At 39.8% G+C, this 11,705-nt stretch overlaps 1 protein-coding gene across 1 annotated transcript; it reads left to right on the plus strand.

Moving 5' to 3' along the window:
- The first annotated feature begins 273 nt into the window (after positions 1 to 273).
- On the plus strand, positions 274 to 7,848 carry mdm4 (MDM4 regulator of p53). The gene is made up of 11 exons (XM_077529670.1): positions 274 to 456; positions 1,308 to 1,395; positions 1,493 to 1,567; positions 1,765 to 1,898; positions 1,992 to 2,041; positions 2,307 to 2,371; positions 4,368 to 4,464; positions 4,547 to 4,707; positions 4,803 to 4,985; positions 5,205 to 5,273; positions 6,121 to 7,848. The coding sequence occupies exons 2-11, from the start codon at positions 1,324 to 1,326 to the stop codon at positions 6,664 to 6,666; spliced, it is 1,452 nt and encodes a 483-aa protein (XP_077385796.1). The 5' UTR covers positions 274 to 456; positions 1,308 to 1,323; the 3' UTR covers positions 6,667 to 7,848.
- Positions 7,849 to 11,705: the final 3,857 nt, after the last annotated feature.

An 11,705-nucleotide genomic window follows, 5' to 3' on the forward strand; every position in this document is an offset into this window, starting at 1 on the left:
AGTTGAAAGTGGATAATTTCCAACCCCATCTCTCCCGGCACACAAGGCAAGGTATATTGTATAGGATGGAGGATTTCTTACACAAGGTAACTTGGGCTTCACATAATTAAGAGTACGACATTTTAAAGCATTTACAAACAAAATAGGTAACCTAAAAAAACACACAATAAATAAAGAGTAGCTTACGAAAAGAAAGCGTGCGACAACATGATTCGAACGTACCAAAAGTGCGTCTCCTAAACACTAGGCGGCGCTACTTCCTCAACGTAACAGTACTTCCGGAAATTCGTCCGTTTTGAAATGCAGTTAGGCTAACTGATTAGCTTCCACTTAGCTAGCGTCTGAAACACAGGATTTGGACTCAATCTTTTAAATTCAAAAATGTCTACTTGCGTCGTAAAGCTACAATACACATGGAGCGATGTAACGGCCTTAAAGTGATGCCAGTTCATATCGGTGAGGCCATTTTTGAACCAACATATTGTTCAGAAAGGGGACCGAAGGCTAAATGTTAGTTACATTTATTGACACGCTTGTTAGTAACGTTCGGCAGGTTTTTAACAGTTCAAAAATAGCTCTTGATAAACTAGTTCATGCAACAGTAGCTAGCTGTAATTTTTAACTTGCGTGATGTATTTTGCTTTGTTTACGTTATTTGTTGCCGCGGCAGAAATCGGGTACAATTGTGTAACGTTAACGCTGCATATTTGCAAATGTCAGTATTTTATCAAAGGATTATAGTTAATGTTATTGGTTTTGATATGCAGCCCTTCTCTATCATGTGATTTCTGTTAGATAAAGGGCAATAGTAGGTTATTAAAAAGCATCGACAGTGCACGTAAAAACCACAAAAGCAATTGATGAGATGTGAATCGGATTTGTTTTATGTGCTCGGTCATTGATTGTCAAAGTTTTAAATTAAACCCGTGACAATTGTGTACAGTATTTCGTTGATATAAGACGACAACAAATAAATTAAGATGCGCTTCATGCAAATCATGGTGCTCATAATACAGTTCAAGAATGGGCGAGCGCCATTTGCGGCAGTGGCATGTGTCTAGGCAGCTTAAACGCCACTTTCGCTTTAATTAATGTTGCGGCAAATGCCACATGGCTGCCGCCGTCGAGGCACCTGCCTCTGCATGTCCTACAAAAGTAAAAAAAAAAAAAAAAAATCCAGTCTGTTCCTTTACTTTTGTAACAAATGTGTCCATTTGTAAGGAGACTTTGTGGATTTTTAGGAGTTGCCCTGGTGTGTATGATTCATATTCTAAGACGTACCTAATTTTCAATTCTGATTGATTCAGTTACTAAGAGTTTACTATGAGCTCCCTATCAGCCCAGGCTTCCGCCTCAGGCACACCGATCAGGGCCCTGCCTGGAGAGGGAAATCAGGTACACTGGATGAACAACATCAATCTAAATTTGCATGTTTAATTATTATACATACATGATTTTTATTTATTTTTTATTTGTAACAAATGTATTCCAGGTTCAACCCAAGGCCCCACTCTTGCAAATACTGCGCCTTGCTGGAGCCCAGGAGGATGTTTTCACACTCAAAGAGGTTGGCTGTCAAGCGAGCATGCGGCATTGTGAAATGTTCGGTTGCCAGCTTGCTCATATTTGGAAGTGCTGACTCAGCAGCCAACCAGGAAGTTAAAAAAAAAAAAAAAGACATTTTTCAAGCATTGCAGGATTAGAGAAGTGAGTTTCCACTGTACTTGCATGTGCCATTGTGTCTAATGTTTTGTGTTGATGCAGGTGATGCACTACTTGGGCCAGTACATTATGGGAAAGCAGCTGTATGACAAACAGAGGCAGCATATTGTCCACTGCCAAGATGATCCTTTGGGAGAGCTGCTGGAAGTGGAGAGCTTTTCAGTGAAGAACCCAAGGTACACACCAACATTTTGGTTCACTTTTGTTCAAAATCTAGACATTTGTTAGTATTTTTTTAACAGTATTGTGGCTTTTTTTAAATCTAACAGCCCAGTGTATGAAATGCTCAAGAAATACGTCGTTATACTCGATAATGCTGGTAAGTGACACAGAAATGTCAATTAGTGATTACTCATTGCCATTGTCTGAATTGTAACTCAATATTTAATTGATTCAAAGTTTAGATCCTGTGGACTATGGTGGTTATTTTACATCCAAAAGTGTGCTTGTGATGGATGCGTGTCTCTTGAGGGTCAGGGCAGAAGGATAAGAACAACATTTCAAGAACAAATCAAGGAAAGCAGGCCTTAGTGAGGAGTGTGTGGTGTTCTTGTTTCTGTTACTGTGTCTCATCTGAAATGCAGACGCTGCAGAGAATCTTTCTGTGGGCCATGAGTGTGTTGAGGGCGGAGTGGAAGATCGTGGTCAGGTAAAACTGAAACATGGTGCTTAGAAGAAACGGAGTCCCCAACCGTTCTCGCCTTACTACACACAACTAGCAACCTGAGTACAAATTGCTCATACCGACAAGGGTGACTGATTGAAACAGGAGGCTTTTTGCTGCATTGCAGTAAACTGGGAAGTATGAAATTTACAACCGCCGACTAGAAAAAGTTCACGGGAATGCTGTTCAAAAGCTGAGTTGCTGTATCTGGACTAGATGTTGAACTCACTACATTAATTTGCTAAAAATATGCCAGTCAAAAAAAAAAATGCAATCATATTTTTAAACAGTATTTGGATTAATACCACGTTTGTGGAAGAAACGGAATAATCCATCCGTTGTTGTCCATTTCAGGCGGCTGCCGTTTTCTCCTTTACTGCCACCTGCTGCCGACTGAAATTGACATCAAAGTGTCCACGGGCTCAGCTTGCGATTGTGCTCACCTTTTTTCACCTGTTTGGTCACATGACATTTGCAAGATGAGCCCGTTGGTACGGCAGGTGTCAGTGCAAGACAAAATGGTAGCCTCCTGTGATGGATGAAAACAGGTGGATTATTCTGCTTATTTTTTATTCCATAAATGAAATATTAATGAGAATATCTGATTTAGACTAATGGGTGCACATAAACATATTGTAAAGAAAAAAAATAACTTGACATCTGCTTCAATGTTTATTATAGAAAGATAGTTCATTGATTTGCTCTCAAGCTACTTCACCACTTAGGATGTGATATTAGTATCAATTGTATGTACTAAATGGACATTAACATTTTTTTTCTAAGTTTTCGTACTCTTGTTAACATAAAAGTGGGAAAAAATGTTAAACTAATATAAATATGGCTGAATCTTTTAGTCATTGATACAGTAATTTGATAATAATTCATAAAATTGAGTTAAAATTAAAAATATGTACTGTAAAAACTAGTCATATTGATTTGTGTTGGTCATTTTCTGCCACTAGATGGCATAATTGTACTTGTAAGACGGTGACAGCTCAGTCCATTTTTCTTTTCATATTAGGAGCTAATTTTTAACATGAAGTAACTTGTGAAATTCTGCACATTTTTTTCTGCACAACTTGACCCCAGTGTCTACAAATATATGCATTATTATTAAATGTGTTACTGCAAAATCTTGCCGAGAACGTGTCTCCTGCATTGTGACTGGAATTCCACCAGTACAGAATTTCCAAGGACCAGGTCATGCTGGTCAAAAAGAATTAGTGGCATTAAAGGAACTCCAAATTAATGTACTAATTTTGACACCCCTAATTAAAACCAAATAGAAGATCAATTCCATTACTAAATTCTCCACACACATTAAATAGATGTCTAAGAGAATGTTGGTAATTTCCCTGTCGGCTGTTGTGTAGTGAGATGAGTTGGTCGGGGCTGCTGTCTTCGTTGGTGTCCTTTTGTACAGAGTGGCACCGTCTCTGTACAACCCCATCCTCGGTCTGGTTTGGTGGAAGGCCCCGCCTCTTTTGTGCGCCCCACCAGCTCCACTCTGGATGGGGGACAGAGTCACTGTCTCTGTCTTGTCTCAGAGTTCTCTTCTCTGCTTCACAATGGAGGGTCGCAGCTCCCAATCAGAAACTGGCCTAACAAGAACCGCACAAACCTCTTCTCCTTCCTTCATGTATTTCCTCCCATGCTTCATACTGACATTGTCTACATAGCTCATCTTTGCGTAACTTCTGCTCAGATATCCGTATCACTCAAATATGACTAGATGCTTTTTTTTTCCCTTGAAAAAAAAAAAATCCATGTCTATAATTTTTGTTCTCTTCATTCACAAGTGTGCCCTTACATATTCATTCTTATTTTCTTTTGTCCTGGTTATCAAATTCTGCCTTGTCTGCCACACTAAATGCTCCACGAGGCCATCTTGACAAGGAGCTGCGAATCCTCCAAGTAAACCAGTTGCAGCTATGTGGTCTAATGTGTATTTTTTCCTCCCACCTCCCCCTGCCCCTCATAGATGTGCGGGGGTGTGGTCAAAGCAGGACTGGAGGTTGCCAGTGACAGGCCTCCCCTGCCGACCTTTTCTCAAAGAAGACCTCGAGAGCCTGATGACGGTAAATAAATGGTTTGTGTGCTCAGGATTGGACTGTATACTGCTCAAAGTACTCAAAAGAACTTTTTCCAAACCCATTCAAGACTCCCTTGAAGGTTTGCCCCACTCTGCCTGCAAACGGCCCAAATTAGATGTCACTCTTGATGACTGGGATCTCTCTGGCTTGCCCTGGTGGTTTTTGGGCAATCTCCGCAGTAGCGACAGCCGCAGGAGCAACGGCTCAACTGATATTCACACCAACCAAGTACGAACCCCGCCATGTCATGTCATCTTGTGGTTATTTTTTAAGAGCAACAGCGTTGGTCTGACGGATGCGTCGTCTGTCCCCTCCCTGCACAGGAGGAGGACACGGCCATCGTGTCGGACACCACGGACGACCTGTGGTTCCTGACGGAGGGCGAGAGTGAGCAAGTGAGTGTGGAGATGAAGGAGGCGGCGCTGGAGGAGAGAAGTGCAGGAGAAGGTGACGCTCCGCTTGATGAGGAGGAAGGAGGGGGAAAGGAGGACAAGACGGATCGAGAGGTATGAGTATATTAAGGATTGTTTCTCATTAAAATACACATTACTTTTTTTTTTTTTTAAAAGGCTGTAACAGATTAATGGCATTTCCGTTCATTTCTTCGAGAACGTAAATGGCCGATTGTTTTTGCCGATGTTTGAAGGTCAATAATCGGCTAATTATAATCGATATAATTTCTAGTGGGAAGTCTTGCAGATGAATTGTTGTGGTTGTGTCTTCAGATGCAGGAGGAGCCAGACGAAGAGTCTCAGTGTCTCAGCGATGACACAGACACCGAAATCTCCACACAGGTTTTTCGTAACTTCTCTTCTGCTCGTCTCAAACATCATTTTTGACTTTCACTGTCCCAAGGTTAATAAAGTTCACGAAAACGAACAAAATAGCTTACAACTAAATTTGAAAAAACAACTTTAAACAAAATCAAATAAAAACGAAAACTAACTGAAACTACATTGTATGTTTAGCTTTTGATGCCACTTTATTTATTTTATTGATACCAGTACGAGTAGTCACCGATAACAAATATTGATACCACTACTAGTACTTTTGATACATAACATTTCCACACACACAAAAAAAGACAATTTTAAAGAAAGACCTGTATAGTGGTCCCTCACTACTTTGCTGTTCACTTATTGGTGATTCACTCTATGCCAAATTATTATTATATATATTTTTTTATTTATCAAGTTTTATATATTGAAAGATAATTGTTAAATTGATTTGTAACAAATTTTACTATTAAATAAACAATGATGAACATTTACTACCACCCAAATGAATTCATGAACACAATTTAACAAATGCGGGGGAAAAAAAAAAAAAGGAGTGAGAGTACAGAAGTACTGAAAATTGGTACATTTGAGCACCGATATCAATTTCCAGGTACCGAATATTGGAACAGTGCTGGTTCAAATGTGAAAGGTGCCCATCTTTTTTTTGTTTTTGTTTTTTTTTGTTTCCTCCCCCTTCAAATCATGCATTTTCAAAAAAATAAAACTAACCTGATAAAAACATAAATAATAATAACAAGAATAATATCAATTATTTTATTAAATAAACCAATCAAAATAATAAATACAAACTATAATGAAAAATCCCAAACATTCTAACTGTGGTCTATGCTCTCCCCGCCAGGACGCGTGGCAGTGCAGCGAGTGCAGGAAGTACAACTCTCCCCAGCAGCGCTACTGCGTGCGCTGCTGGGCCCTGCGCAAGAACTGGTACAAAGACGTCCCGCGACTCGCCCACTCCCTCTCAGTCCCGGACATCCCAGCGTTCAGCTCGCTGAGCGCGCACCACAAGGACGACGCCGGCATCGACATCCCCGACTGCAGCCGCACCGTCTCGGACCCGCTCATCCTGCCCTCCCACTCCACCGTCGACCGACCGCTGCCGTCGCCCGCTGCCGCCGCTCGACGCAGCATCGGCCACAAGCGCGAGCAGGCGTCGGGCGGGGAAGGTCAGGAGGGTCTGGGCATGGAGGTGGAATGCCGACCGGAGGCACTGCTGGAGCCGTGCAAGCTCTGCCGGGTCCGACCCCGCAACGGCAACATCATTCACGGACGCACGGCCCATCTGCTCACCTGCTTCCCGTGTGCCAGGAGGCTTCACAAGTTCCACGCTCCTTGCCCGGGATGCGGAAAGATTATCCAGAAAGTCGTCAAGATATTCGTGATGTAGAATTCCAGCTGCGTGTTGATGTGCATGCACTCTGTGCATGTTTTTAGCACCATCACAGTTTAGCACTTTGGCGCCTCTGAAGGACGGATTTTTTTTTTTTTTTTTTTTGGGGTGCCATGTTCTCACAAGGGATCAATAAGAGCAGAGATATATATTTATTTATGAAATTGTGCAGCTTTATGTGCCCTTATTGTAAAACGATTAGATCTTTTGAAAGGTGCTGTCCGAAAATTATATATATATATATATATATATTTGGTCTCGTTTGGTTTTCCCTACAGATTTCAGCCTTGCCCAAGAACCTTTTTTTTAATTTTTTTAATTTTTTTTATTTTTATTTTTTATTTTTATTTTTTAAACTCTGTGTTTTGTTTTCAGCGTGCTGTGTGGGCCACAGGTGTGTGTAGAAGCTGAAGGATGGAACCACAATGCTCTTGTTACAATCATCTGTCTCAGCTCTTACTTTGTTAGCCAAGAATTTTCAATTACCATCTAATATTGTCCAAATTGATATCACCAACCCCTCTGAACCTTTTTTTTTTTTTTGTAAAAATATATATATATATATATATTTACAAAGTAACAACAATGTGACAAGTTTTAACAGTTTCTCTCATGATGATGTATTTAATTTATGTATGATCATTTTAAATTGAAGTTAAAGCCTGCACTTGTTCTGTTAAAGACCTGTCAAAGTGGAATCTAAAGGAGGCTAAATATGAATTATAGTCAATATAAAAGGCTTAAAGGGAGGTTGAGAGTTGATTTGAGCTTTTCACTGCCATGTAAGCATTTTTCATTTGTATTAGCAGACTTTGTTACCATATTTGGGAGATTGTACTCTACACGCGCACACTTACATTACTTTTTGAGTGATGATGTTGACCCTTCTACATAATCTATACAGATGTCACCAGGCTTCAGTGAAGTTTATCATATTTGGCTTGTGGCTTGTGTTTCCTTTGTCTGCCTGCAGGGGGCGATAAGTCCTGCGTGATGGTGGTGGCAAGCTGTACATTAGCACTAACACCATAAAGCAAATGTCGATGGATGCATTTCGATAGTAATGACAGATCCATAATGAAAGCAAGCGATAGCGAAATTAGCTTAGAGTTTATAATACAGATGAAATGAATGTGGCTTGCTGTCGTCTGACAAATAAACATTAACAATATATACAAATGCTTGCGTGAAATATGTTCACTTTGAAGCTACCATACTACCAGTTAACAGAAAACAGCACTGAAAAGGCTGGTCTTTAAATTGCGTACAGTTGCTCTAGAAAGTAAACACAATAAATGTTCTATTTTAGAAATTCCAGTCCAGGGTGGTACCTCACCACTCATCCAAAGGGTAGTTGACATTTGCTCCATATCACCCACAACCCCACTGAAGACAAGCACTATAGAAAATGTTCACTTTCTATGTCTAATGCTTTCCAACCACATGGATAGTTGATATACATACATACATACATACGTGTGTGCATGATGGCCAAAGAATAAGTCATTGTATGACAGGCCAGCTGTCCTGTGTCCTCTCCTTTTTGACTGGTGAGCAGCACCTGGGTCTCTCCTTTCTTTGCTTACTCACTGCTCTGTCCTCCGAGGGGGCGTCGTCCATCAAGTGAACCCTGTGACCTCTGCACCACATTGAACCTTCCTAACACACGCACACACACTGAAGGCATCAAAACTATCAATAAACACGTGGAGTTATGTACTCTTATTTTGAAGAAACTGGAATCTAAAACATGTTTTCAGTTATTTCACCTTTTTTTTTTTTTGTTAAGTAGGCAACTGCACATGTTCATTCTTAGTTTTGACGCCTGAGAATCTGCAATGTAAATAGTAATGAGAATAAAGCAAATATCCTTATATCGCGATATTAAAACTGACGCAATATATCGTTGTCAAATGTCACGATATGAAAAGCAGCATATCTGTTTAAAAAGTTGGGTTGATTTCCATTTTTGCATTTCTAGCACCCTCTGATGGCTACTTTTTTTTAGTGCAGTTTAATTTTTACAAGGCATGTTTTGGCCCTTCTTTGTTTAAAATCCACGCTGATGATCCGATGAAGGGGGAACGTAATAAACTTGTGAACCGAGTCATATATGGAGGAACTCATTGTGTGTCTGCATTAGGAAGTAAGTGCCTCAATATTAAGTGTTATTAGAGATTGTAGGTTGTTTATATGCATTATATGCTGTAATGTACAAAAGCACAGTATTGTGTGTTTATTTTTAGTATGAGCTCATTTTTTTACAATATTGTGACATTTTTTTTGTATCGCCAATCACCCCACATATATATATATATATATATATATATATATATATATATATATATATATATATATATATATATATATATATATATATATATTGCTGATTATGGCTTACAGCTTAAGAAAACTCAAATATCCTATCCCAAAATATTAGAATATTTCCTTTGACCAAGTAAAAAAAAAGAAAAAAAAAAAAGAAGCCATAATCAGCAATATTAAAACAATAAAAGGCTTGCAATATTTCAGTTGATTTGTAATGAATCCAGAATGTATGACATTTGTGTTTTTTTAATTGCATTACAGAAAATAATGGACTTATCACAATATGCAAATTTTCTGAGACAGTCCTGTATATATGCCTTCTACTATGATTTAACAATTTTACTTCACTAAACAACACCTCGCGCGGTATGGTGGAGGTCTTTCTGCCCCCCACCCATCAACATGACTCACCCGACAGACATCACAGTGCCCCACCATCCTCACAGCGTGTCATTCTGACCGATTTGTCCACGCCGTCAAACACGTCACATGGCATCCAAGAAGAATGGCACGCAACTAGTGACTTGGCGCCCGGTACAGTTTGGCAATCTGTAGAATGGCACCGCCCGGGGAGTGGGAAAGAGTGAGAAGGGGATTCTGGATAGAGAGAATATTACAAGGCCGCTTCTGTCAAAATTTGATGGATGACATTCTTAATTAGATTAGGGGGGTCATGTATGGGTCATGACCCCTCCCTAATGAAGATTAATGACCCTTTAATGACTTCCAGATGTCATATAATGAGGGTTAATGACCCTTAATGACTTCCTGATGTCATATAATGAGGGTTAATGACCTTTAATGACTTCCTGATGTCATTTAATGAGGGTTAATGACCCCTAATGACTTCCTGATGTCATTTAATGAAGATGAATGACCCTTAATGACTTCCTGATGTCATTTAATGAAGATGAATGACCCTTTAATGACTTCCAGATGTCATATAATGAGGGTTAATGACCTTTAATGACTTCCAGATGTCATATAATGAGGGTTAATGACCTTTAATGACTTCCAGATGTCATTTAATGAGGGGTAATGACCTTTAATGACTTCCGGATGTCGTTTAATGAGGATGAATGACCTTTAATGACTTCCGGATGTCGTATAATGAAGATGAATGACCTTTAATGACTTCCGGATGTCGTTTAATGAAGATGAATGACCTTTAATGACTTCCAGGTGTTATATAATGAAGATGAATGACCCTTAATGACTTCCTGGTCATTTAATGAAGATTAATGACCCCTTAATGAAGATGGATGATGTGTAGGTGGTGTTCCTACCTGTTTTTGCAGATATCATGGCTGACCCGGGTTCAAATGCTAATTGTTTGGTTAACTTCCGGATCCGGTGCACGCCCCCTAGATTGAGTGAACAATGAATAATAATGAGATTGAATGACGTGATCGGAGGGAGTAGTTTAGTATGGGTAAAACCGCCGGGGGGAAAAGTACTAGCCATTTCTATTATGGTGAAGGGGGAAAAGTATGCGCAAACACGGCTCAAAGATTGTATTTTAGAGGTTGTAAAACAAGAAGTATAAGGTAAGGTTAAACTGTGATACGCTGGTTGGTATTATGAAATTAAAAAACATGAAGTTATACATTATATGTAAAAATGTTGTAAGAGTCGTTCGTGACTGCTGGGGTTGAATCTGAAAATAAACGGATAAAACTATATAATTTCCCCTTACTGATATAGTTACTATCTGACATTTTTGTTCAATATTTCTGTGAGTAGGGGGAAGCATATGCAGTCAAAGATTCATGGGGAGGTCAAATGTATGTCTGTGCTTGTGTGTGCGTACGCGCATGAATGGCTGCATGGGGGTCAAAGAAGTGTGAGGACAGACGGGCGGCTGAAGAAGTGTGAGGTTAGACGGTGGCTATAATGTTGTTAGTTTGAAAAGACAACGCTTCCTAAAATATATTACAAAAATATGCATCTACTTAGATCTGATTCTATTTATAATGATAATTTTATGTAGAAATTGGTGAAAAGCCATCATCAGCGATAGTCTCCTTACCCCTGCGAGGACAGGGGTTGCTGGTCATAAAATTAAATTAGGCTGAAGAAGAACGGATACGCAGCTAATTGCGAGGGGCCATTTTTGGTCTGAGAAAGGCGATTGTTCAATATTCCTGTGAGTAGGGGGAAGCAGAGGCAGTCAAAGATTCACGGGGAGGTCAAATGTATGTCTGAGGGGCCTGTGTATGCGTGTGTGCGTTTGCATGAGAGCTGAACAGTGTAAGATTAAACGGTAACTGTAATGTTGGTTTTCAAGAAGACATTTCCAAAACTGCTTCTTTAAAAAAACATCTACACAGATATCCATTTATGATAGTTTTATGCAGCAACCGATAGTTGAAACATCCTAGCTAACATTTTCTCAAGGATTTGAAAAGTGGTGACAAGTGAAAACTAATTAAGCTTACCTATAGGCGTAACGGTGTGTGGCTTTGAGTCCATCACATACATGCTCTGCATAGAGCATATATGCGTAGCAGCGAGGTATGCGCAGCAGAAAGGGGAGATGTCCCTACACTCGTGAGAATTTTCTGAGGCTTGTTGGAGACACTAGGACTCTGTCACAGTTTGAGTGTGTGTGTTTCAATGACCATAATTGTTGGGGGGCTGGTGGATATGAGCGAGGGGGTTGGTTAGACGTCTGCCAGCGTGCTCTCCTTGGGATATTTTCTCAAATA

Source organism: Festucalex cinctus, chromosome 8 (genome assembly GCF_051991245.1).
Source record: "Festucalex cinctus isolate MCC-2025b chromosome 8, RoL_Fcin_1.0, whole genome shotgun sequence".
Classification (NCBI taxonomy): Eukaryota; Metazoa; Chordata; class Actinopteri; order Syngnathiformes; family Syngnathidae; genus Festucalex; species Festucalex cinctus.

What these genes read in the sequence shown, in the direction of transcription:
- mdm4 (XM_077529670.1), top strand. Translation starts at nt 1,324, where the DNA reads ATGAGCTCCCTATCAGCCCAGGCTTCCGCCTCAGGCACACCGATCAGG. An exon ending in TTTTCAGTGAAGAACCCAAG is followed by an intron (nt 1,899 to 1,991) that starts GTACACACCAAC and finishes TAAATCTAACAG; the next exon opens with CCCAGTGTATGAAATGCTCA. An exon ending in CGTTATACTCGATAATGCTG is followed by an intron (nt 2,042 to 2,306) that starts GTAAGTGACACA and finishes TCTGAAATGCAG; the next exon opens with ACGCTGCAGAGAATCTTTCT.